The sequence below is a fragment of the Pseudophryne corroboree genome, chromosome 7 (assembly GCF_028390025.1).
Source record: "Pseudophryne corroboree isolate aPseCor3 chromosome 7, aPseCor3.hap2, whole genome shotgun sequence".
NCBI lineage: Eukaryota > Metazoa > Chordata > Amphibia > Anura > Myobatrachidae > Pseudophryne > Pseudophryne corroboree.
This window is the reverse complement of record NC_086450.1, coordinates 355430326-355457850: the sequence shown is the minus strand read 5'-3', so window position 1 is coordinate 355457850 and position 27525 is coordinate 355430326. Positions and strand designations below refer to the sequence as shown.

Below are 27525 nucleotides of genomic sequence, written 5' to 3'. Positions count from 1 at the left end.
AGCCAGGAGTACATATTATATTAAAATTAAACAGTGCACACTTTTGCTGCAGGAGTGCCACTGCCAGTGTGACTGACCAGTGACCTGACCACACTGACCACCAGTATAGTTAGTAGTATACTATATTGTGATTGCCTGAAAAAGTTAAACACTCGTCGTGTGACTTCACTTGTGTGGTGTTTTTTTTTTTATTCTATAAAAAACTAATTCTGCTGACAGACAGTGTCCAGCAGGTCCGTCATTATATAATATATATACCTGTCCGGCTGCAGTAGTGATATATATATATTTTTTATATCATTATTTATCATCCAGTCGCAGCAGACACAGTATGGTAGTTCACGGCTGTAGCTACCTCTGTGTCGGCACTCGGCAGTCCATCCATAATTGTATACCACCTACCCGTGGTTTTTTTTTCTTTCTTCTTTATACATACATACTACTACATCTCTTTATCAACCAGTCTATATTAGCAGCAGACACAGTACAGTACGGTAGTTCACGGCTGTGGCTACCTCTGTGTCGGCACTCGGCAGTCCGTCCATAATTGTATACCACCTAACCGTGGTTTTTTTTTCTTTCTTCTTCATACATACATACTACGACATCTCTTTATCAACCAGTCTATATTAGCAGCAGACACAGTACAGTACGGTAGTTCACGGCTGTGGCTACCTCTGTGTCGGCACTCGGCAGTCCGTCCATAATTGTATACCACCTAACCGTGGTTTTTTTTTCTTTCTTCTTTATACATACATACTACGACATCTCTTTATCAACCAGTCTATATTAGCAGCAGACACAGTACAGTACGGTAGTTCACGGCTGTGGCTACCTCTGTGTCGGCACTCGGCAGTCCGTCCATAATTGTATACCACCTAACCGTGGTTTTTTTTTCTTTCTTCTTCATACATACATACTACGACATCTCTTTATCAACCAGTCTATATTAGCAGTGTTATGAGCCACGGCTGTGGCTCATTCCTGTTTTGCAGTTTTGTTCTGTATTTCATGTTATACTTTTGTTTATGTTCCCCGTGGGTGTCATGGGGTGCTCGGAGCTCACCCTTAAGGAGGGGATACTGTTATGAACCACAGGTAGTGGTTCATTCCTATTTTATGTTTATTTAGTTGTCTTGCATGCCAGGATTTCCCATTGCTCTGTTTTGGATTACTCTTGTCTGCTGCCGCTGGTGAGTCTGTGCAATTGCAGCTTGTTCCCATGTGTTCAGCCTCATCTGGCTGCTGATTGCATCTTGTCAGCTTAGTCGTGCAGCAGGCCAGCTGCTAGAGATAATTAATTAGGCCTCTCTGATATATGCTGGCTCACTGCAGTTAGCAGATGCTGATGATATTCCTTGGTTTGCAGTCTGCTTTAAGTTTGAGCTGGTTCTTGTCAGTCCCTGTGTGGATTCCGGTGTCAGTCCCTGTGTGGATTCCTGTGTCAGTCCCTGTGTCTGATCCCGTGTCCTACCCTGAGTTCCAGTGGATTCTGCCTGTCCTCCAGTTCTGAAAGTCGGTGTCGGCAGCTTCCTGTTTGCCTATGTCAGTTGCAGAAAGTATCCAGTCCTGCTCAAGCCGGTTGTTCCTGTCCTCAGTGGTCCTGTACTCAGAGATTTGTCATCTTTTCCTGGAGTCTGACTGAGCACCTTTAACATCCTGTGGTGTTCGTGAGTCACGGCGCAGCCGTGTGTTGCGGCTTGTCCGCTTACTGTTTATTATTTAGTATATTTGTGTCCTGGAGCTTTTGCGGAGGATTCCGCTCTCCCTGATCCACTCTGGTATCCAGCGGTGCTGGATAGGAGTAACGGATCAGTGGATCTTTGGTTGTCCTTTTCCCTGGCGGCTAGTCCGCACATACCTTTTGATTTAGTTAGTTAGCTTGTAACCCCTGGCCTGGTTGCTTAGTCAGAGGGCCCCTTGTTATCACCCTGTCTCGGATTTCCCTTTGTCTCCCATTAAGACCTGAGGGGGCATCGGGGTTGGGCAGACATAATCCGCCCTTCGAACGCGGCTGCCATGGGCTCAAGCAACCATAGTCTCGCAGGGGATTTCTGATAACACGGGCGAGACAACGGAGTTAGGGCGCCAGGGGTTACTAGGCTTTCCTGCTCCCACAACCAGCATATCTTCCCAGTACTCTGACCTCAGCCATACGATCTCCTCTGGTCTGGAGTACGGGAATCATAACATTATCATCAGCCATACCACAAAAAAGAAATAAAACTTTTTTTTTTCTTTTTTGGCCCAGTCCAGTGTTTAGTCTAGAATCCAGTCCTGTCTAGAATTCAGTGTGCAGAATCCAGTCCGGTGTTTAGAATCCAATCCAGTCCGGTGTTTAGAATCCAGTCCGGTGTTTAGAATCCAGTCCGGTGTTTAAAAAAAAAAAAAAAAAAGTCTTGTTTTGTTTAGCAAAATTTAGTCTTGCCTAGTCTTGCCTTGCCTTGCCTTGTCTTGCCTTGCCTTGTCTTGCCTTGCCTTGCCTTGTCTTGCCTTGTCTTGTCTAGTTTTAAATCCTCCTATGTCAACTATGCAAGCCCTGCAGGCATCTCTCGCAGCCCTGAACTCTGTATTCAGTGCTTTGAGACCAGAGCGACTTGAAGTTTTGCAGCAATCCCTAAAGCAACTGCAAAACCTTCTGACTAAAATCTTGCTTATTTTGCCAGAAGTCGTTGAGAGTACATCTATCTCTAAAGAGACTCTTGTTCACAGTATGGTGACAAGAGAATCCTCTGGTTTAATTGAAGAGAAAAAGTTTAAAAGTTTTCTGCGGCCCAGGCTCTCAGAAGAGGAGCGTCTGCGTCGCAGAAACTTAAACTTATGCCTATATTGTGGGGGTTTAGGCCATTATCTGCAGACCTGTGAGTTGCGCAAGCCAAAGTGTGGTGACGAGTCTTGCCCTCTGGCCAAGTTGAGTCATGATACAAGACCTACTCCTGTCTCTACTGTGGCAGAGGTACTTGTCACACAACCCACACAAAAAAGCTCTCTGTCCTATAATTGGGGTCCTTGGGCAAGGGAGCCCCATTATAGATTCAGGAATCAAAAGAGAATGTTTCTCTCCTCTCTTGAGGTTCCTGTGGAAGCGGAGTTGCAAGTCCCTGGAGTGGTGCCCGTAGCCCAGGGTCCTGGAGTGGTGCCCGTAGCCCAGGGTCCTGGAGTAGTGCCCGTAGCCCAGGGTCCTGGAGTGGTGCCCGTAGCCCAGGGTCCTGGAGTGGTGCCCGTAGCCCAGGGTCCTGGAGTGGTGCCCGTAGCCCAGGGTCCTGGAGTGGTGCCCGTAGCCCAGAGTGCTGGAGCGGTACCCGATGCCCAGAGTGCTGGAGCGGTACCCGATGCCCAGAGTGCTGGAGCGGTACCCGATGCCCAGAGTGCTGGAGCGGTACCCGATGCCCAGAGTGCTGGAGCGGTACCCGATGCCCAGAGTGCTGGAGCGGTACCCGATGCCCAGAGTGCTGGAGCGGTACCCCATGCCCAGAGTGCTGGAGCGGTACCCGATGCCCAGAGTGCTGGAGCGGTACCCGATGCCCAAGCTTATAGAGGGACATCAAATATTGTAGCTCAGGTTTCCATACCAGATGGGGTCTCAGAAGCTGTTACCCCAGGTAGGGATTTGAAAAGCGCAATCCCAGAAAGGGTATCTAAAACCATAGTTCTTGAAGGGAACTCGAGAAGCAAAACCCCAGAAGGGATCTTTGAAGTAATATCCCCAAGTGGGGTCTCGAGAGACGCAGCCCCAAAGAAGGGTCTAGAAGTCGCTTCCCCAGGAAAGAACTTAAGAAGCATAGCATTAGTGGAGGATCTGAACGTTATTGCTTCAGCAAAAGTCCCGGAAGTCATAGTCCCGGGAGAACTTTCGATAATTATCGACTCAGAGAGGGAGGCCGATGGCCCGATCCCAGTCAGGGAGGCCAACGGCCCGGTCCCAGTAAAAGAATCCGAGGTGCTGACCCCAGCGGGGTTCCCGGAGGCCACTGCCCCAGCGGGGTTCCCGGAGGCCACTGCCCCAGCGGGGTTCCCGGAGGCCACTGCCCCAGGTGGGGTTCAGAAAGTCACTGCCCCAGGTGGGGTTCAGAAAGTCACTGCCCCGGGTGGGGTTCAGAAAGTCACTGCCCCGGGTGGGGTTCAGAAAGTCACTGCCCCGGGTGGGGTTCAGAAAGTCACTACCCCAGGTGGGGTTCAGAAAGTCACTGCCCCGTGTGGGGTTCAGAAAGTCACTGCCCCGTGTGGGGTTCAGAAAGTCACTGCCCCGTGTGGGGTTCAGAAAGTCACTGCCCCGTGTGGGGTTCAGAAAGTCACTGCCCCGGGTGGGGTTCAGAAAGTCACTGCCCCGGGTGGGGTTCAGAGAGTCTCAGCCTCAAGTAAGGGCAATAGTGACCAGGTCCTAGCAAAGCACTTCAGTCAGTCAGATGGGAAGGAAACAGATCCTGACTCTGATATCTCAACATCCATAATCTTTGATGGGGACTTAGCCCAATTTCTGGCGCTTTACAAACACTATTACATTATTATGTTGTCTAGACCATTTCTGGGCATCACTCCAGAGAACATTGTGCTCTATCTTATTTATTCTTTTAAAGGAGAGCCTTTTGAGTGGGCGACCAGCCTAATGAAAGCTGAAGATCCCATTCTTCAGGATCCCCCAGCATTCAGTGATGCAATTATTAAAAGATATGGTTCCAAAGAAATTGGTTCAAGTTCCTCTAAATCACCCGTCTTGTCTGCTGAGAGTCCACAAAATACTGTAAACTCGGCACAGGAGTCTCAGCCCGTTGTTGTGACTGCAGGATGTGCTTTTCTGACTACTTCTTCTAATAATAGTACTTTACCAGAAAGTTCAGCTCCCAAGGGTAAGAGACCTGTCTCTGATTTGAACGCAGCCTTGCTGGGTGGTACCATCAGTTCAGACAATGTTTGGGGAATTACCTTGGTCAGACCTAAAGAGCTTTGTAAAAAGAAGAAGAAGAAAAAGAAATAATTTTTTGACTCTTGCCTTGATAAAAAAAAAAAAAAAAGATTTTTTTCCCCTTGTCTTGTGTCCAGTGGCCACCATCAAGGGGAGGGCACTGTTACAAGCTGTGGTTGCAGCTTGTTTCTGTTTTCGTGTCTGTTAGACCAATGTGTCAGGGTTTTTTTTTTTGTATCCCTTGTTCTGGATAGTCTGAATTTTGGGGTCTTTTGACCCCTCCTCAAGGGGGGGGTACTGTTATGAGCCACGGCTGTGGCTCATTCCTGTTTTGCAGTTTTGTTCTGTATTTCATGTTATACTTTTGTTTATGTTCCCCGTGGGTGTCATGGGGTGCTCGGAGCTCACCCTTAAGGAGGGGATACTGTTATGAACCACAGGTAGTGGTTCATTCCTATTTTATGTTTATTTAGTTGTCTTGCATGCCAGGATTTCCCATTGCTCTGTTTTGGATTACTCTTGTCTGCTGCCGCTGGTGAGTCTGTGCAATTGCAGCTTGTTCCCATGTGTTCAGCCTCATCTGGCTGCTGATTGCATCTTGTCAGCTTAGTCGTGCAGCAGGCCAGCTGCTAGAGATAATTAATTAGGCCTCTCTGATATATGCTGGCTCACTGCAGTTAGCAGATGCTGATGATATTCCTTGGTTTGCAGTCTGCTTTAAGTTTGAGCTGGTTCTTGTCAGTCCCTGTGTGGATTCCGGTGTCAGTCCCTGTGTGGATTCCTGTGTCAGTCCCTGTGTCTGATCCCGTGTCCTACCCTGAGTTCCAGTGGATTCTGCCTGTCCTCCAGTTCTGAAAGTCGGTGTCGGCAGCTTCCTGTTTGCCTATGTCAGTTGCAGAAAGTATCCAGTCCTGCTCAAGCCGGTTGTTCCTGTCCTCAGTGGTCCTGTACTCAGAGATTTGTCATCTTTTCCTGGAGTCTGACTGAGCACCTTTAACATCCTGTGGTGTTCGTGAGTCACGGCGCAGCCGTGTGTTGCGGCTTGTCCGCTTACTGTTTATTATTTAGTATATTTGTGTCCTGGAGCTTTTGCGGAGGATTCCGCTCTCCCTGATCCACTCTGGTATCCAGCGGTGCTGGATAGGAGTAACGGATCAGTGGATCTTTGGTTGTCCTTTTCCCTGGCGGCTAGTCCGCACATACCTTTTGATTTAGTTAGTTAGCTTGTAACCCCTGGCCTGGTTGCTTAGTCAGAGGGCCCCTTGTTATCACCCTGTCTCGGATTTCCCTTTGTCTCCCATTAAGACCTGAGGGGGCATCGGGGTTGGGCAGACATAATCCGCCCTTCGAACGCGGCTGCCATGGGCTCAAGCAACCATAGTCTCGCAGGGGATTTCTGATAACACGGGCGAGACAACGGAGTTAGGGCGCCAGGGGTTACTAGGCTTTCCTGCTCCCACAACCAGCATATCTTCCCAGTACTCTGACCTCAGCCATACGATCTCCTCTGGTCTGGAGTACGGGAATCATAACAAGCAGCAGACACAGTACAGTACGGTAGTTCACGGCTGTGGCTACCTCTGTGTCGGCACTCGGCAGTCCGTCCATAATTGTATACCACCTAACCGTGGTTTTTTTTTCTTTCTTCTTTATACATACATACTACGACATCTCTTTATCAACCAGTCTATATTAGCAGCAGACACAGTACAGTACGGTAGTTCACGGCTGTGGCTACCTCTGTGTCGGCACTCGGCAGTCCGTCCATAATTGTATACCACCTAACCGTGGTTTTTTTTTCTTTCTTCTTCATACATACATACTACGACATCTCTTTATCAACCAGTCTATATTAGCAGCAGACACAGTACAGTACGGTAGTTCACGGCTGTGGCTACCTCTGTGTCGGCACTCGGCAGTCCGTCCATAATTGTATACCACCTACCCGTGGTTTTTTTTTCTTTCTTCTTTATACATACATACTACTACATCTCTTTATCAACCAGTCTATATTAGCAGCAGACACAGTACAGTACGGTAGTTCACGGCTGTGGCTACCTCTGTGTCGGCACTCGGCAGTCCGTCCATAATTGTATACCACCTACCCGTGGTTTTTTTTTCTTTCTTCTTCATACATACATACTACGACATCTCTTTATCAACCAGTCTATATTAGCAGCAGACACAGTACAGTACGGTAGTTCACGGCTGTGGCTACCTCTGTGTCGGCACTCGGCAGTCCGTCCATAATTGTATACCACCTAACCGTGTTTTTTTTTTCTTTCTTCTTCATACATACATACTACGACATCTCTTTATCAACCAGTCTATATTAGCAGCAGACACAGTACGGTAGTTCACGGCTGTAGCTACCTCTGTGTCGGCACTCGGCAGTCCGTCCATAATTGTATACTAGTATCCATCCATCTCCATTGTTTACCTGAGGTGCCTTTTAGTTGTGCCTATTAAAATATGGAGAACAAAAATGTTGAGGTTCCAAAATTAGGGAAAGATCAAGATCCACTTCCACCTCGTGCTGAAGCTGCGGCCACTAGTCATGGCCGAGACGATGAAATGCCAGCAATGTCGTCTGCCAAGGCCGATGCCCAATGTCATAGTACAGAGCATGTCAAATCCAAAACACCAAATATCAGTAAAAAAAGGACTCCAAAACCTAAAATAAAATTGTCGGAGGAGAAGCGTAAACTTGCCAATATGCCATTTACCACACGGAGTGGCAAGGAACGGCTGAGGCCCTGGCCTATGTTCATGGCTAGTGGTTCAGCTTCACATGAGGATGGAGGCACTCAGCCTCTCGCTAGAAAAATGAAAAGACTCAAGCTGGCAAAAGCAGTAGCACCGCAAAGAACTGTGCGTTCTTCGAAATCCCAAATCCACAAGGAGAGTCCAATTGTGTCGGTTGCGATGCCTGACCTTCCCAACACTGGACGTGAAGAGCATGCGCCTTCCACCATTTGCACGCCCCCTGCAAGTGCTGGAAGGAGCACCCGCAGTCCAGTTCCTGATAGTCAGATTGAAGATGTCAGTGTTGAAGTACACCAGGATGAGGAGGATATGGGTGTTGCTGGCGCTGGGGAGGAAATTGACCAGGAGGATTCTGATGGTGAGGTGGTTTGTTTAAGTCAGGCACCCGGGGAGACACCTGTTGTCCGTGGGAGGAATATGGCCGTTGACATGCCTGGTGAAAATACCAAAAAAATCAGCTCTTCGGTGTGGAACTATTTCAACAGAAATGCGGACAACAGGTGTCAAGCCGTGTGTTCCCTTTGTCAAGCTGTAATAAGTAGGGGTAAGGACGTTAACCACCTCGGAACATCCTCCCTTATACGTCACCTGCAGCGCATTCATAATAAGTCAGTGACAAGTTCAAAAACTTTGGGTGACAGCGGAAGCAGTCCACTGACCAGTAAATCCCTTCCTCTTGTAACCAAGCTCACGCAAACCACCCCACCAACTCCCTCAGTGTCAATTTCCTCCTTCCCCAGGAATGCCAATAGTCCTGCAGGCAATGTCACTGGCAATTCTGACGAGTCCTCTCCTGCCTGGGATTCCTCCGATGCATCCTTGCGTGTAACGCCTACTGCTGCTGGCGCTGCTGTTGTTGCTGCTGGGAGTCGATGGTCATCCCAGAGGGGAAGTCGTAAGCCCACTTGTACTACTTCCAGTAAGCAATTGACTGTTCAACAGTCCTTTGCGAGGAAGATGAAATATCACAGCAGTCATCCTGCTGCAATGCGGATAACTGAGGCCTTGACAACTATGTTGGTGTTAGACGTGCGTCCGGTATCCGCCGTTAGTTCACAGGGAACTAGACAATTTATTGAGGCAGTGTGCCCCCGTTACCAAATACCTTCTAGGTTCCACTTCTCTAGGCAGGCGATACCGAGAATGTACACGGACGTCAGAAAAAGACTCACCAGTGTCCTAAAAAATGCAGTTGTACCCAATGTCCACTTAACCACGGACATGTGGACAAGTGGAGCAGGGCAGGGTCAGGACTATATGACTGTGACAGCCCACTGGGTAGATGTATGGACTCCCGCCGCAAGAACAGCAGCGGCGGCACCAGTAGCAGCATCTCGCAAACGCCAACTCTTTCCTAGGCAGGCTACGCTTTGTATCACCGGTTTCCAGAATACGCACACAGCTGAAAACCTCTTACGGCAACTGAGGAAGATCATCGCGGAATGGCTTACCCCAATTGGACTCTCCTGTGGATTTGTGGCATCGGACAACGCCAGCAATATTGTGTGTGCATTAAATATGGGCAAATTCCAGCACGTCCCATGTTTTGCACATACCTTGAATTTGGTGGTGCAGAATTATTTAAAAAACGACAGGGGCGTGCAAGAGATGCTGTCGGTGGCCAGAAAAATTGCGGGACACTTTCGGCGTACAGGCACCACGTACAGAAGACTGGAGCACCACCAAAAACTACTGAACCTGCCCTGCCATCATCTGAAGCAAGAAGTGGTAACGAGGTGGAATTCAACCCTCTATATGCTTCAGAGGTTGGAGGAGCAGCAAAAGGCCATTCAAGCCTATACAATTGAGCACGATATAGGAGGTGGAATGCACCTGTCTCAAGCGCAGTGGAGAATGATTTCAACGTTGTGCAAGGTTCTGATGCCCTTTGAACTTGCCACACGTGAAGTCAGTTCAGACACTGCCAGCCTGAGTCAGGTCATTCCCCTCATCAGGCTTTTGCAGAAGAAGCTGGAGACATTGAAGGAGGAGCTAACACGGAGCGATTCCGCTAGGCATGTGGGACTTGTGGATGGAGCCCTTAATTCGCTTAACAAGGATTCACGGGTGGTCAATCTGTTGAAATCAGAGCACTACATTTTGGCCACCGTGCTCGATCCTAGATTTAAAGCCTACCTTGGATCTCTCTTTCCGGCAGACACAAGTCTGCTGGGGTTGAAAGACCTGCTGGTAGAGAAAATTGTCAAGTCAAGCGGAACGCGACCTGTCAACATCTCCTCCTTCACATTCTCCCGCAACTGGGGGTGCGAGGAAAAGGCTCAGAATTCCGAGCCCACCCGCTGGCGGTGATGCAGGGCAGTCTGGAGCGACTGCTGATGCTGACATCTGGTCCGGACTGAAGGACCTGACAACGATTACGGACATGTCGTCTACTGTCACTGCATATGATTCTCTCACCTTTGAAAGAATGGTGGAGGATTATATGAGTGACCGCATCCAAGTAGGCACGTCACACAGTCCATACTTATACTGGCAGGAAAAAGAGGCAATTTGGAGGCCATTGCACAAACTGGCTTTATTCTACCTAAGTTGCCCTCCCACAAGTGTGTACTCCGAAAGAGTGTTTAGTGCCGCCGCTCACCTTGTCAGCAATCGGCGTACGAGGATACATCCAGAAAATGTGGAGAAGATGATGTTCATTAAAATTAATTATAATCAATTCCTCCGCGGAGACATTGACCAGCAGCAATTGCCTCCACAAAGTACACAGGGAGCTGAGATGGTGGATTCCAGTGGGGACGAATTGATAATCTGTGAGGAGGGGGATGTACACGGTGATATATCGGAGGGTGATGATGAGGTGGACATCTTGCCTCTGTAGAGCCAGTTTGTGCAAGGAGAGATTAATTGCTTCTTTTTTGGGGGGGGTCCAAACCAACCCGTCATATCAGTCACAGTCGTGTGGCAGACCCTGTCACTGAAATGATGGGTTGGTTAAAGTGTGCATGTCCTGTTTTGTTTATACAACATAAGGGTGGGTGGGAGGGCCCAAGGACAATTCCATCTTGCACCTCTTTTTTCTTTTCTTTTTCTTTGCGTCATGTGCTGTTTGGGGAGGGTTTTTTGGAAGGGACATCCTGCGTGACACTGCAGTGCCACTCCTAAATGGGCCCGGTGTTTGTGTCGGCCACTAGGGTCGCTAATCTTACTCACACAGTCAGCTACCTCATTGCGCCTCTTTTTTTCTTTGCATCATGTGCTGATTGGGGAGGGTTTTTTGGAAGGGACATCCTGCGTGACACTGCAGTGCCACTCCTAAATGGGCCCGGTGTTTGTGTCGGCCACTAGGGTCGCTAATCTTACTCACACAGTCAGCTACCTCATTGCGCCTCTTTTTTTCTTTGCGTCATGTGCTGATTGGGGAGGGTTTTTTGGAAGGGACATCCTGCGTGACACTGCAGTGCCACTCCTAAATGGGCCCGGTGTTTGTGTCGGCCACTAGGGTCGCTTATCTTACTCACACAGTCAGCTACCTCATTGCGCCTCTTTTTTTCTTTGCGTCATGTGCTGATTGGGGAGGGTTTTTTGGAAGGGACATCCTGCGTGACACTGCAGTGCCACTCCTAGATGGGCCAGGTGTTTGTGTCGGCCACTAGTGTCGCTTAGCTTAGTCATCCAGCGACCTTGGTGCAAATTTTAGGACTAAAAATAATATTGTGAGGTGTGAGGTATTCAGAATAGACTGAAAATGAGTGGAAATTATGGTTTTTGAGGTTAATAATAATATGGGATCAAAATGACCCCCAAATTCTATGATTTAAGCTGTTTTTTAGTGTTTTTTTAAAAAAACACCCGAATCCAAAACACACCCGAATCCGACAAAAAAAATTCGGTGAGGTTTTGCCAAAACGCGGTCGAACCCAAAACACTGCCGCGGAACCGAACCCAAAACCAAAACACAAAACCCGAAAAATTTCAGGCGCTCATCTCTAATGCGCATGCGCAATGTCCGCACTGTGACTGCGCCAAGTAAATTTGCTATGCACTTAGGAATTTTACTCACTGCATTTTCATCGTTCTGGCGATCGTAATGTGATTGACAGGAAATGGGTGTTACTGGGCGGAAACAGGCCGTTTTATGGGCGTGTGGGAAAAAACGCTACCGTTTCCGGAAAAAACGCAGGAGTGGCTGGAGAAACGGGGGAGTGTCTGGGCGAACGCTGGGTGTGTTTGTGACGTCAAACCAGGAACGACAAGCACTGAACTGATCGCAGATGCCGAGTAAGTCTGAAGCTACTCAGAAACTGCTACGAGGTGTGTAATCGCAATATTGCGAATACATCGTTCGCAATTTTAAGATGCTAAGATTCACTCCCAGTAGGCGGCGGCTTAGCATGAGCAAATCTGCTAAAATTCACTTGCGAGCGAACAACTCGGAATGATCCCCTTTATTCCTTCCTCACAAATGGCATTTCATAGCTAGAGCACAGTAATTATTACATCTTATTATTTAGCAGTAAAGAGAAGCTCTCTAAGCAATGAGGTCTCTAAAGCTGCGATTGAAACAATACATAACAATAACATCTTACAAACATACTGTAGTAATCCCTAATTTAACAAAAAAATAAATAAAAACAGTATAATTGGAACATTTCCACACCATCTTTAACACAGACACACACTAACCTCCTGGTGTGCATTCAAGCCAAGCTTATGGAGGTGAAAATAATACCAGATACCCAGTCTAAAGGGCCCTACACACTTGCTGATTACACTGATCGATATGAACAATCTCGTTCATATCGCTCAGTGTGTAGGCACCAACAATGAACGATGCGCTGCCCAGCGCTCGTTCATCGTTGGTGTTGGCTCGTTTATATATGCAAGCTAATATGAACAATCTCATTCATATTAGCATGCAGAGCTATGGGGCCGGGTGACGTCAGGGAGTGAAGAAACTTCACACCCCCCGTCACCCCCCCCACACACACACACACACACACACACACACACACACACCGCCGGGTCGTTCATCAGCCGTATCGGCCGTCGGGCACATCGGCCAATGTGTAGGGCCCTTAACTAAGTCAAAATGTACAAACTCACTCAGTACCTAGAGTACAGTTACTGCATTCTCATTACTATGCCAGACACGGTGTATTAATTATAGGATACATTTATAACTATCAATCCACCAGGCAATATTTAAGAACAGTCATGTTGTATCATAAAGCACTTTATAGGGTAATACACTTTTAAAATAAACTATTTAGGCCTGGCTGACAAGAGGGGATGCCAGGGAGATGCTAAGTGGTCTTAACCTTTGTATTAATGGATTTACTGTAGTCTGTATATGGCACCCTGGTCTTTCCACAATGATATTGTCTCATAAGCAGTAAATATGCTGAGGCTTATGAAACAATGGGAGCTGGGCATAATGACTATCTGGTAGTATGTGATGTTATATGCAAGCATAGTATAATAGCTAGGTGTTCTATTTGCTACATTGGAGTATGTGCTATGTGTAAATTTTTGCTATGAAGTCAAACTGACTATATAAAGGGGATCCGTTCAATTTGCCGGCTGTCGGGATCCCGGCAGTCAGGATACCGAAAGTGTACTGAACTGGCATGTAAGTATGGGGCATACTGAATATATTGGCAAATGTAAGGTCATGTGGTGGGATTTGCAAGGACAATTGTATGTCACATACATTCTGCAATACTATGCCCATGCTATGCATCCACTGTTGCAGTCAATATATATATATATATGCCCTCCCAGGGTATAGCAACCCTAATGGATACTTGTAGAAAGAAGAGGCGCCACTTCCAGGTTGTGAAAAACTTTAGTGACAGAGCATCAATGTTTCGGGGTATATTACCCCTTCATCAGGATAACCAGTGCTAAGTGATACAACAAACATTTATACTTACATGCCTCCTCCACTCCCGCTCATTGGAGGAGGCATGTAAGCATAAATGTTTTTAGTATCACTTAGCACTGGTTATCCTGATGAAGGGGTAATATAATACCCCAAAACATTGATGTTCTGTCACTAAAGTTTTTCACTACTTTGTAACCTGGAAGTGCCGCCTCTTCTTTCTACAAGTATATATACACAATATATATATATATATATATATATATATAAACAACAGACAGGTCCGGCTCTCCCAATAGTAGAAACAAAAGCGCTGGGTGCCTCCACAGAAACTCAAATACAACCAACAGTGGGTGCGGCACTCCGTGTGACGAGATCAACAGGACACTTACTTCAAAAGTGGTGACAACGTTTCAATGCGGTTTATTAGTGCATTTTCATCAGGTCAGATAACAAAAGAAAGAAAAGTGCTTACCTATATACTGTGTGTGCTAAACGCCATGACCGCACTTCCGGATCCCAGACACGCGTCTGGTCCGTCGGCGCTCACCAGTGACGTCACTACCCACTGCCGGTAGTCATAGAAACATCAACCAAGCAAACATAATGGTATACACATGATACATGCAATCAAAATCAAAATATTGAAGGTAGAACTGTACATAGGTATAATCAATAAAAGTCTAGAGCTATGTAACAACAATCTAATATAAAATTAGCCTTCGTAACACATATCTAAGGCGAGTGTCGACTAAAAAGCACAATATCATATAGGCATATCTACTGCTCGCTAGAGCTAATTGTATGGTCTCTGGGTATATAGTCGTAAGATGGCCAAAGCTATATAAATATACACTACAATACCATGTAATCAATATGTCTAGCCAGCGGTTGATCAGCATGCTGTGACATGTACCCCACCAAGGTCTGAGTAAATACATAAATCAGTAGATAAATAAATGAACGCTACATTTATAAAAGTGCATTTAAACCAAGATGCTCATTCAAACCTCTGGGGTGCAATGTCCCCAGACGGTGGATCCATCTTGTTTCAAGCTGAAGGAGTTTCATGCCCCTATCACCACCTCGGGTCAGGGGGGGAACATGATCAACCATGCGGTAGCGTAAAGAAACCAATGGATGTCGGGCTACGGCAAAGTGCCGGGCAACTGGTTGGTCGCTAGAACCTTTAACAATGGCTGCTTTGATGGCCGAACGATGAGCTGCCATCCTTTCTTTAAACATTCTAACAGTTTTGCCTATATATGACATACCACATGGGCACAGTAGCTGGTAAATTACAAACTTAGATGAGCAAGTCAAGGTATAGTTAATAGTCAACATTCTGCCAGTGAGTGGATGAGGGAAATTTTTACCACTTATCATAAATTGACATGTAACACAAGTGCATCTAATACAACCCTTAGAATTAGCCTGCATGGAAACATTAGGGTTAGGAGAAATATCAGCTTTGACTAGCATATCCCTAATGTTCCGTCGTCTAGTATAGCAAGGCATAAGTCTAGTCAGTCCTAGATTCAATTCTTTGTCAGACTGAACAATGTTCCAAAGTTTCTTAGAAATTTGGTTAATGCTACTGCTAGCAGGGCTAAATTGGCCCACCCAGGGCAGAATGTTAGTGGATACAGTGTTTTGAGGTTTTACCTGTAGTAGACATGACCTATCAGCTGCCAACGCCTTGGCTTTGGCCTGTTCAAGTAACAGTCTTGGGTATCCCCTGGCCAAAAATTTGTTAATCATACTATTCATTTGGATCTCAGCTAATGCAGGATCAGAAGTGATACGTCGGACTCTGAGTAACTGGGAAAAAGGCAAACCTTCCTTAAGCGGTGTGGGGTGGAAGCTAGAATAGTGCAATAGATTGTTCCTATCAGTCGGTTTGGTAAATACTGAAGTATGGATTTGACCATCCCTGATAGAGATCTCCACATCCAAGTAGTTAACGGAATCAGTGCTCAAGTTGTATGTAAATTTGACTGGGTGGTTACGGCTATTGTGTGTCTCTAACACCTGAACTAATCTGGACTGCGGGCCCTTTGTGGAAGGGCCCGCAGTCCAGATTAGTTCTGGTGTTAGAGACACACAATAGCCGTAACCACCCAGTCAAATTTACATACAACTTGAGCACTGATTCCGTTAACTACTTGGATGTGGAGATCTCTATCAGGGATGGTCAAATCCATACTTCAGTATTTACCAAACCGACTGATAGGAACAATCTATTGCACTATTCTAGCTTCCACCCCACACCGCTTAAGCAAGGTTTGCCTTTTTCCCAGTTACTCAGAGTCCGACGTATCACTTCTGATCCTGCATTAGCTGAGATCCAAATGAATAGTATGATTAACAAATTTTTGGCCAGGGGATACCCAAGACTGTTACTTGAACAGGCCAAAGCCAAGGCGTTGGCAGCTGATAGGTCATGTCTACTACAGGTAAAACCTCAAAACACTGTATCCACTAACATTCTGCCCTGGGTGGGCCAATTTAGCCCTGCTAGCAGTAGCATTAACCAAATTTCTAAGAAACTTTGGAACATTGTTCAGTCTGACAAAGAATTTAATCTAGGACTGACTAGACTTATGCCTTGCTATACTAGACGACGGAACATTAGGGATATGCTAGTCAAAGCTGATATTTCTCCTAACCCTAATGTTTCCATGCAGGCTAATTCTAAGGGTTGTATTAGATGCACTTGTGTTACATGTCAATTTATGATAAGTGGTAAAAATTTCCCTCATCCACTCACTGGCAGAATGTTGACTATTAACTATACCTTGACTTGCTCATCTAAGTTTGTAATTTACCAGCTACTGTGCCCATGTGGTATGTCATATATAGGCAAAACTGTTAGAATGTTTAAAGAAAGGATGGCAGCTCATCGTTCGGCCATCAAAGCAGCCATTGTTAAAGGTTCTAGCGACCAACCAGTTGCCCGGCACTTTGCCGTAGCCCGACATCCATTGGTTTCTTTACGCTACCGCATGGTTGATCATGTTCCCCCCCTGACCCGGGGTGGTGATAGGGGCATGAAACTCCTTCAGCTTGAAACAAGATGGATCCACCGTCTGGGGACATTGCACCCCAGAGGTTTGAATGAGCATCTTGGTTTAAATGCACTTTTATAAATGTAGCGTTCATTTATTTATCTACTGATTTATGTATTTACTCAGACCTTGGTGGGGTACATGTCACAGCATGCTGATCAACCGCTGGCTAGACATATTGATTACATGGTATTGTAGTGTATATTTATATAGCTTTGGCCATCTTACGACTATATACCCAGAGACCATACAATTAGCTCTAGCGAGCAGTAGATATGCCTATATGATATTGTGCTTTTTAGTCGACACTCGCCTTAGATATGTGTTACGAAGGCTAATTTTATATTAGATTGTTGTTACATAGCTCTAGACTTTTATTGATTATACCTATGTACAGTTCTACCTTCAATATTTTGATTTTGATTGCATGTATCATGTGTATACCATTATGTTTGCTTGGTTGATGTTTCTATGACTACCGGCAGTGGGTAGTGACGTCACTGGTGAGCGCCGACGGACCAGACGCGTGTCTGGGATCCGGAAGTGCGGACATGGCGTTTAGCACACACAGTATATAGGTAAGCACTTTTCTTTCTTTTGTTATCTGACCTGATGAAAATGCACTAATAAACCGCATTGAAACGTTGTCACCACTTTTGAAGTAAGTGTCCTGTTGATCTCGTCACACGGAGTGCCGCACCTGCTGTTGGTTGTGTATATATATATATATATATATATATATATATATATATATATATATATATATAATTTGTCTGTGTGTCGTGTTTTTCACAGTGGTACAGTTTATCATTCATACTACTCAAAGAATTACAGTAAGTTTACCATACAAACCTAATTCTGTTGTCTATAGTGCATGTACTGTACTGTGCACAATATATCATGTTTGCCTTAACACCAATGTCGCACAGCATGCTTTGCACACCACACTAATTTCTTTCCTACAATTTCACTGTAAGAATAAATTGCAAGATCTGGAAAATTAAACACAGTATCAGCATGGGTTCATGAAGGGCTGTTTTGTGAGAACCCAATCTGATTCATTTTTATCAATTAAGTTGCAATCTGGATGTTCTTAGTAGAGAGGATATATTTAATTTTTTTGTAATTATACTGTTCTACTGTACATAAAATGTGTGTATGTAAGGTGTAACAAAAGAAAAAAAATAACCAGGGGCATTTTAAGAGAGGAGGGGAACCACGTGCAGCCTCCTCCTCTCTAGCAGCAAGTAGACTCTGGCATAATGCGCAGGTCTCCGGGAACATGGCACCCGTGCCTTGTTTACAGGCACATCTCCAGTGCGCATATGCATATCACTTGGAAATGGCCGTGTAGTACCCGGAGGAAACCCACGCAAGTATGCGGAGAATATATAAACGCCACACTGTTAAGGTCATTGTGGGAATAATACATAAAAAAGTGAACAGCACAGATTGAAAGCTCTTATCTTTCAAATGGAAGTGAGACTGCTCCTCTCACTTCCATTTGAATAAGAGCTTTTGATCTGTGCTATATACTTTTTATGTATTATTATCTACATTAGATTGCCATTTTTGTTATGAAATTGATTTGAACTTTTTACCATATTTTTTACTCTATTTTTTATGTCTTGATTTACCATTTTAAAGTGTGGACACTGTTCCCCAATACCAAGATGTTACTTGATTTTATTGTGATGTCATACTTGATCTCTAGTGTCTGTCACTGGAGGTGCAAATAGCATAACCAGGAAGTGCAGGGAACTCTGGCGCTGCGAGTAGAAGATGCATCTTCTCCCATGAAACCCCTAACAATGAGCATGAAACCCCTGACAATGAGCATGAAACCACGAACAACGAGCAGGAAACCCCTGACAATAAGCATGAAACCCCTGACAACGTGCATGAAACCTCGAACAACGAGCAGGAAACCCCTGACAATAAGCATGAAACCCCTGGCAATGAGCATGGAACCCAGAGTATGAACCCTTGGCAACGAGCATGAGACCCCTGGCAATGAGCATGAAACTCCTGGCAATGAGCATGAGACCCCTGACAAGTATAAGACCCCTTATGAGACCCTGAGCATGAAACACCTGACAATGAGGATGAGACCCCTGATAACGAGCAGCAAACCTCTGACAATAAGCATGAAGTCCCTGGCAACGAGCATGGAACCCAGAGTATGAACCCTTGGCAACGAGCATGAGAACCCTGGCAATGAGCATAAAACTCCTGGCAATGAGCATGAGACCCCTGACAATGAGCATGAAACTCCTGGCAAGGAGCATGAGACCCCTGACAATGAGCATGAAACCCCTGACGAGTATAAGACCCCTTATGAGACCCTGAGCATGAAACCCCTGACAATGAGGATGAGACCCCTGATAACAAGCAGGAAACCCCTGACAATAAGCATGAAGTCCCTGGCAACGGGCATGGAACCCAGAGCACGACCGCCTGGCAATGAGCATGAAACACCTGGTAATGAGCATGAAAAATGACAAATAATGTAAGGGGCATGAATCAGGATTTTTTTTTTCCTGTGGTGGCCAATGTCTGGGCATGCAGGTTGCAAAACTGGGTTTAAGGTAGTCTTTTCCTGAAAGGCCACACCCCTTGCAGCGAGACTACACACCATTTTTTGGGCTTAGGTACGTGCAAATTCTTTATTCTTACAAAGGAAAATTCTATATTCTTACAAAGGTGTCCCGCCCACTGTAGCTCCTCCCACATTACACATAGCCCCGCCCATCACTGCCCACCCACCAGGAGTTCCAGAACCTAATTTTCTGCAAAAATAGCACTGGATAATATAGACAAATGTAAGAAAATACAAGTAAGGCATACTAGTAGGCAGCAAACTGAGACGTACAACCTAATGATAGACAATTAATGTACTGCAAACATACCTCACAACAGTTTTGATTTCTGCAGACTGTCCTGATTTGAATGCTGTCTTGCCTCCACAATCGGAACTACACTGTCCTGAACAGCCTGGCAGTTGGGTGGTGGGTACTTAATGCTACTTTGCATTATAGAGAGGTGAGCAATGGGTGCTACACGCACCTGCCACTAGTGCATGTGGCTATGAAAATGTAGTGAGAGGGACCACTCACAGCAATGGGACATTACCACAATTTACGTGCTGCAGATGTGCCCTCTTACCCTATCCTGAATCATCTTATTTATGTTGGGGAGTATTACGTAAAATGCATAATAAAGGTAATTAATGCTCCCAATGCAAATATGTAAGCCTGAGCCTCTATATAGACCATGTATAATATGGGGAAGAGTTTTGGGAACCTGCATATAGAAGAACAACCTTATCAATTAAGGGAGTGGAGAGTATGCATATCTATCTGTAAGATTAGATGAGTCAGGATCTTTCATTTGGTGAAAAAAACACCTTAGATGTGACCTATTTACTATGTAGAATTAATCCAGGGTAAGGACAAAGGCTTGTCTAGTAATCTATCAATTCCTAGGAATGTACAGCTAATACAGGACATCTGTATGTGAGAGAAATTTGTTGTAAACATCAGCATGGAAAGGGTTCCTCACTGTAAGGAGAGGCAGACTATGACAGTCTCTGCAGAAGCAACTGGTGATGCCTCCTGTTTAGCTGCATGTAAAAGTGGGCTGGATGTCACTCATGCGAAAAATGTTACACTGCCTTTAGCTATAAGCGTTGTGTAGTGTTATACAGGTGATTGATGCTGAAAAATATTCTGATTGTAATTTATGACCCCTCGCTCCCCACATCCCCCCCTCCCCCCTCCCGCCAGCAGTATAAATTGGGATTTTATATTACCTCTGATTTTAAACAAAACCTGGTAGACTTATGTTGTTTTGTTTCAATATTACTATGTACAGGTGTGTCCATATACATCTTTGCTATATCCCGCCATGTATGGCACAGTTTTGCATGCTATATGCTCAGAGATTTAGCCATGCCTTATGATTTTTCTTAATTTGCTTCTTTAATGTGTTACTTTATACTGGTGATGAGCGGATTCGGTTTTACTCGGTTCTCAAAACCGAATCTTATTGGCTCACTGATGTCACGTGTTTTGGATAGCCAATAAGATTCGGTTTTGAGAACCGAGTAAAACCGAATCCGCTTATGACAAACAAACATTTTAAAATTCATCCACTCGCTACTCATGAAAAACGGCTTAGCCGTGTTTTGCATGTTGTGCCAAATTTGTAAAAAAGCAAAGATGTAAGTGGACACATCTGTAGCTGTTTCTTGGGGAAATGCTTGGTGTCTGGTGGCACAATTTGTGGCAACCTTACGCCCAGGGTCAACCACAAGGGCAAAGTATTAGTGAACAAGAAGAAGTAGTTGAAGTAATACACCATTTTCTACATAAACCAAGAAAAGATTCAGCAATATAACTCCAAAAGTTTAAAGCATTTGAATAAAGGAAAGTTATGTTTTGTATTAAATGACATACTCATATTGTGTTCGAAGAATGTGCAAAGTAGCCTCAAAAGGGTTGTTAATCTTAATTAAATTTTATGAAAACCTTCACGTCAGCTGACTAGTTAAGACATACTGAGGTCACCGTTGCAGCAACGCTCCCCTCTCCCCAACAAATCTCCACACTGTGGGGCAGATGTATTAAGCCTGGAGAAGTGATAAAGTGGAAGGTGATAACGCACCAGCCAGTCAGCTCCTAACTGTCATTTTTCAAACCGAGCCTGTGACATGCAAGTTAGGAGCTGATTGGCTGGTGCATTATCACCTTTCACTTTATCACTTCTCTTTGCTTAATACATCTGCCCCTGTATGAGTAGTGTGGCTGACAGTGTTGTATAGTAGGTAGGTACAGGGGAAGATGGGTCTTTTTACTGCCTCATAGTTATCTGTGCTTGTGCTGTACCCACACTGTATGTGTAGTGTGTTGGCTGACAGTGTTAATTAATATAGTAGACACAATGAAGGGAAGGTCTTTCTGCTGACTCCCTGTAACCTGTACTCCTGCTGTCCCCACACTGTATGTGTAGTGTGTTGGCTGACAGTGTTAGTATAGTAGACACAATGAAAGGAGGGTCTTTCTGCTGACCCCCTGTAACCTGTACTCCTGCTGTCCCCACACTGTATGTGTAGTGTGTTGGCTGACAGTGTTAATATAGTAGACACAATGAAAGGAGGGTCTTTCTGCTGACTCCCTGTAACCTGTACTCCTGCTGTCCCCACACTGTGTGTGTAGTGTGTTGGCAGACAGTGTTAGTATAGTAGACACAATGAAAGGAGGGTCTTTCTGCTGACCCCCTGTAACCTGTACTCCTGCTGTCCCCACATTGTACGTGTAGTGTGTTGGCTGACAGTGTTAGTATAGTAGACACAATGAAAGGAGGGTCTTTCTGCTGACCCCCTGTAACCTGTACTCCTGCTGTCCCCACATTGTACGTGTAGTGTGTTGGCTGACAGTGTTAGTATAGTAGACACAATGAAAGGAGGGTCTTTCTGCTGACTCCCTGTAACCTGTACTCCTGCTGTCCCCACACTGTATGAGTATTGTGTTGACTGACAGGTAGAGGGGATGCTGACTCTCAGATACCTGTACTCCAGGTGGCACACTGATCGTCCAATGTGTCACTTGCTGATTTCTCCTGATTGGACTGTATTGCATTTAGCTCCAGACAAGGAGGTTTAGGTTAAATAAGAGACCAGAGTGGTGACTAAAAGACACTTGTCGTCTATTACTAGAATTCTGTAGCTTAATAGGATCTCATCTCATAATGGGTGGCTGTTACTAAGATTGACATCTGTAAACTTCCCTAGTCTCCAAACAGCTCTAGGCTAGGAGTCTATCAATGGCAACCAATTGTATAGACATAGATTATTAACTATTCATATAAAATATGTATGTACAGTAATTTCATGTACCTTAGAGGTCCTTACAGAAGAGTGTTACACTTCTCTTTATTACAGTATGCTTAGTTCCAGGGCTGCACTTAGTATTACAGTCAGTGTCAGACAGGGGCATGAAGGGCCCACTGGGGGAATGCAGTGATAGGGCCCATGCTTAGAGGCTTGGCTAACCATTAGCAAGTGCATGGTCTGGCTCCCTAGATAAATATATATATAGTAAATACTGCTAGTGCATGTATGACAGGGTACAAGATTAATAACAGCAATGTGTTGTACAAATTACACCATAGTCACTTGCAGTATAATGTAACATATGAATAACATATAATTCAAGTGCACAATCTGGAACCTGATCTCTTGAGTAGGCCCACCAGGGGTTTCCCAGTACCACTGTGGGCCAGTCTAACCCTGGTTACAGTGGTGCCTTAAGGAGGGAGATGCACCATGCTGTGTTCTTTACCTGCATAGCCTATAGGTTAATTTTTTAATATTTCATTAACAAAGAAAAAAGGACTAAAACATCGGGAAAAAAGTACACAGATTAGTTTTTAAGGTAAAGACATGATAAATTACATGGCTAGAAGAAGTATAGTTATGATGGGAGAGGCTGCAAAATGTTCTATGTAATAAAAATGTGATTAGTGAACAGATAATAGTTTTAGGCAACTAAGGTTGTGTTTACGGCAGAGGTTCTCAAACGCAGTCCTCAAGGCAACCCAACGGTGCAGGTTTTAAGCATAGCCATGCTTGGCCACAGGTGACATAATTAGCAACTCGATTTGATTTAACCATCTCTGCTGAGCCATGCGTATACCTAAAACCTGGACAGTTGAGGTGCCTTGAGGACCATGCTTGAGAAACTCTGGTCTACGGGATCTTCCCTCATCCAGGCCCCTTACATAGGTGAAACAGGGTCAGCAAAAAGATAAATAAATGAATAAATAAATAAATTATATATATATATATATATATATATATATATATAAAAAATAACAGAATACTTATAAAATATGTCAAGTGGTCACTGAAAGCATTCACATGATGTGGGCCAGATTATTTTGTCTAAATGTTGGATTTTCCTGCAGAATTCTGAAACAATGACATTATACATATTACTTTATGTACAGTAGATAACTGGAATGTGGATGAACTTCAAGCATTGTACAGTACAGTATGTCATGATCAATATACTGTAAAACACAAGGCAGTTACCAGCATGCTAGATGCATATACCAGGGGCAAAACTAGGATTTTCGTCACCCGGGGCAAGGCAGCAATTTGGCGTGCCCCCGATACTATTGGACAATATTCCCCTATATGCCCCAAATGCCCTATGCGTCACATGCCCCGCCAGCTTGTTCAACTACATGCTCCTCTGTGTGTCCCCATATATTGCACTATGGGGGTAATTCAGAGTTGATCGCAGCAGCAAATTTGAAAGCAGTTGGGCAAAACCATGTGCACTGCAGGGGGGGGGGGGGGGGGCAGATATAACATGTGCTGAGAGAGTTAGATTTGGGTGGGGTGTGTTCAAACTGAAATCTAAATTGCAGTGTAAAAATAAAGTAGCCAGTATTTACCCTGCACAGAAACAAAATAACCCACCCAAATCTAACTCTCTCTGCAAATGTTATTTCTGCCCCCCCCCCGCAGTGCACATAGTTTTGCCCAACTGCTAACAAATTTGCTGCTGCGATCAACTCTGAATTACCCCCTATATCATAACACTTCATCACTGCACTATATTCCCTTATCCACTGCACTACATTACTATATATCATCCCCTATACGCTGAACAGCATCATTACACTACACGCCCCTATGCACTACACTACATACCCTATATGCTACACTACATCACTACACTACATCCCCTTATACTGTATGCTACACCACATCAGTGCACTACATGTCCCTATATACTGCAATACATTTCTACACTACATACCCTATATGGTACACTACGTCACTACACTACACCCCCCCCTATAAGCTACACCAATTCTCCCCATCTGGGAGGCAAACCGGAGGTTGATACTGCTAACTGGAGCACAGTGCGCTTCTATAGCATGTATGGTGCACCGCACGCTAGTTTCAGCACTGCATGGCAAAGAAGAGAGTTTAAGACAGTAGCCAGCGTAAGAAAAATCCCAGGTACTGGAGCTCACCTGCACAGCGACGGAGCCAGATGCGGGCAGACAGGTGGGTCAGAGACATTGCCCCGGGAGCTGTCTGCTGTCTCTCTGGAGCAGCACAGCACTGCCGGTATAAAAAACAAAAACCCTGCTCCTCTGCAACTCCCTGGCGCCCCCTCAAATTCTGCACCCAGCGCCCATGCACCCTTAGCCCCCCCCCCCTAGTTACGGCCCTGCATGTACTTTATGAGATTGTTTAAAATGAGTTATCTGTAGATATCTACAAAACATCAAGGTTAGCATCTTCTTAATTCATCTCCATAATCTCTCATAGAGCAGAGAAGCAGAAAATTGAACAGAGTAAAGTGTGTGGCTTGATTTTTAATGTTCATGTCATGACTATTGGAATACTCATTTAACCCATGAATGCATCGGTATAGAAACCATAATAACACATTTTCCTGGTTTCAGTTCTTTTTCTCAGTAGTATTCCTGTTCTAAATCCTCTAATTACAACTATTGTTTAATTGTTTTTTGCTAAACTAAATTCAGGTTCATTATTTTTGCGCAGTTTGTGTTGCAAGTAAGTTATTTTTATGTAAATAAGATAAAATGCACATGGTTACAGTAAGAGTATTTTTGGGTAAATAAGATAAAATGCACATGGTTACAGTAAGAGTATTTTTGGGTAAATAAGATAAAATGCACATGGTTACAGTAAGAGTATTTTTGGGTAAATAAGATAAAATGCACATGGTTACATTAAGAGTATTTTTAGGTAAATAAGATAAAATGCACATGGTTACAGTAAGAGTATTTTTGGGTAAATAAGATAAAATGCACATGGTTACAGTAAGAGTATTTTTGGGTAAATAAGATAAAATGCACATGGTTACAGTAAGAGTATTTTTAGGTAAATAAGATAAAATGCACATGGCTACAGTAAGAGTATTTTTAGGTAAATAAGATAAAATGCACATGGCTACAGTAAGAGTATTTTTAGGTAAATAAGATAAAATGCACATGGTTACAGTAAGAGTATTTTTAGGTAAATAAGATAAAATGTACATGGTTACAGTAAGAGTATTTTTAGGTAAATAAGATAAAATGCACATGGTTACATTAAGGGTATTTTTACGTTAATAAGATAAAATGCAATTGGTTACGGGAAAAGTATTTTTATGTAAATAAGATAAATTACACATGGTTTCGATAAAAGTATTTTTACGTAAAACAGATAAATTGCACATGGTTAAGGGTAAGGTATTTTCCAGTCAAATTGTTCCAGTCAAACAAGTTTGGAGTTTAACTCCAAGAAACTTGCAGAGAAGCCAGAATTACTGTAGGTGCCCCCCCACACATTATTTGTACATACTGTACAGTAGTTGATTAAGCATCATATACTGAGGCTGCTATAAGACAGATACAGTAGGTGATTAATAGATTATCTGTTTAAATAAATGCAATACATAATGCTTAATCACTTGTCTGGGGAGCCTACAAGCTGTATCACTATTGACACCTCAACTATCTCGTAAAAGGTTAATAAAGATATTTATCCTCTGCACCTTCTGCAAGGTGCACTCTAACATGCAAGGTGCACTCTAACATGCATGCAGATGTTATCTATCACAGCACAAAGAGTTACACAGTTACTATGGATCTCTGCCATATCTGTACCAGCTCTGGCCACTGCATTTGGCAGGTTTCTATTCTATATTCTGAGAAAGTAAAGGTTATTTTAGGTAAACATGAAAAAGATGCACTTACCTGGTAATCCTAGACAAAGCAAGAGACTGTAGTATATGACAGGTACATATCCCAAGCCACAGCCATACTTGTGTGAAAGGAGAGAGCTGTTGTAGATATGATTGTGCTCCATTTACTTGCTTTTCTATGTTGCTTGGAATCTGTTCTTTCAAAGCATAAGTGAAAGAAACAGAAAGATGCTAGTCCAGCTCTTCAGAGAGCTGTGTATCCAGCAAGAGCCTTTGTCCTTCAGAGAATCCCTGCATCCCAGGACTCCCTCCACCTGCTGCTCACTGTAATAATTAAGAGAAAGTGCAGTGGTTCCTCTGCCTGCTGCATGCTTTACACACAGGAGATAAAGAGCTGAGCTGTCCTTAGGAAGACCGATTTATAATATGAATTGTGGATGAGTGAGCAGTTCTGAGCAGTGGATGTGCACACCAGTGGGGGAGAACAGTCAGCCTGCTGTCAGAGACAAGGCTGGGGAAGACGGCTGCCCCTGCACCACTTTGCAAAAGAACTACAGAAGGTTCAAGTGGTGATAATGAATTAGCCACTCAGCCCACCATCCCCCCATCCCTCTGTTCACTGAAATGACTAAGGCTAACTAATATTCATTCGCTAGTGTAAATGGATTTAACAACCTGATAATAATACAGTATCATTTTATAATATATGTAATATTAATATTTTATGCAGCTATAACATTCTGTATAAACATTATGAATAGTATAACAGAAATGTGGATAATGACAATTTTATAATAACGGGATAGTTTATTGATGACATATAATGCATTTAGGGGATATTGTGAGTCGGATGCATCTTAAGAGAAGGACGCATTTCTTGATTCTGAGCTGACTGCGCATTCATCAGAATCTGAATATAATGTGTGTGCATGCGCCACATGATGCCTCCCAAGTAGCAAGTAGTTGCAACCTTGACGGTACTCTAGCAAACGGAGGCTAACGTCAAGTAGGTGTTTCTGGGTATTGAGTATTAAGACGCACAGAGTGACCGTGTTTGATGGGAGTGTAAAGGGCATGTAGCGTGTAGCCAAACTTCCATGCTTGATTTAGGTGTTTGGATGCACTTGGGACAACTGTGTCAGGCGCGTTGGGTATGGGTGACCAGCGGGATCCCGGCGGTCAACATACCGACGCCGGTATCCTGGCCGC

The 27525-nt window shown here is 44.4% G+C and overlaps 1 protein-coding gene across 1 annotated transcript in view; it reads right to left on the bottom strand.

The window, feature by feature from the left end:
- GPR139 (G protein-coupled receptor 139) overlaps positions 1–26659 on the bottom strand; it is a 211336-nt gene extending 184677 nt beyond the window's left edge. The window contains exon 1 of the mRNA XM_063932395.1: positions 26369–26659. Coding sequence (XP_063788465.1) covers positions 26369–26480 — 112 coding nt within the window. The 5' untranslated portion in view covers positions 26481–26659. The remainder of the gene's footprint in view (positions 1–26368) is intronic.
- Positions 26660–27525: the final 866 nt, after the last annotated feature.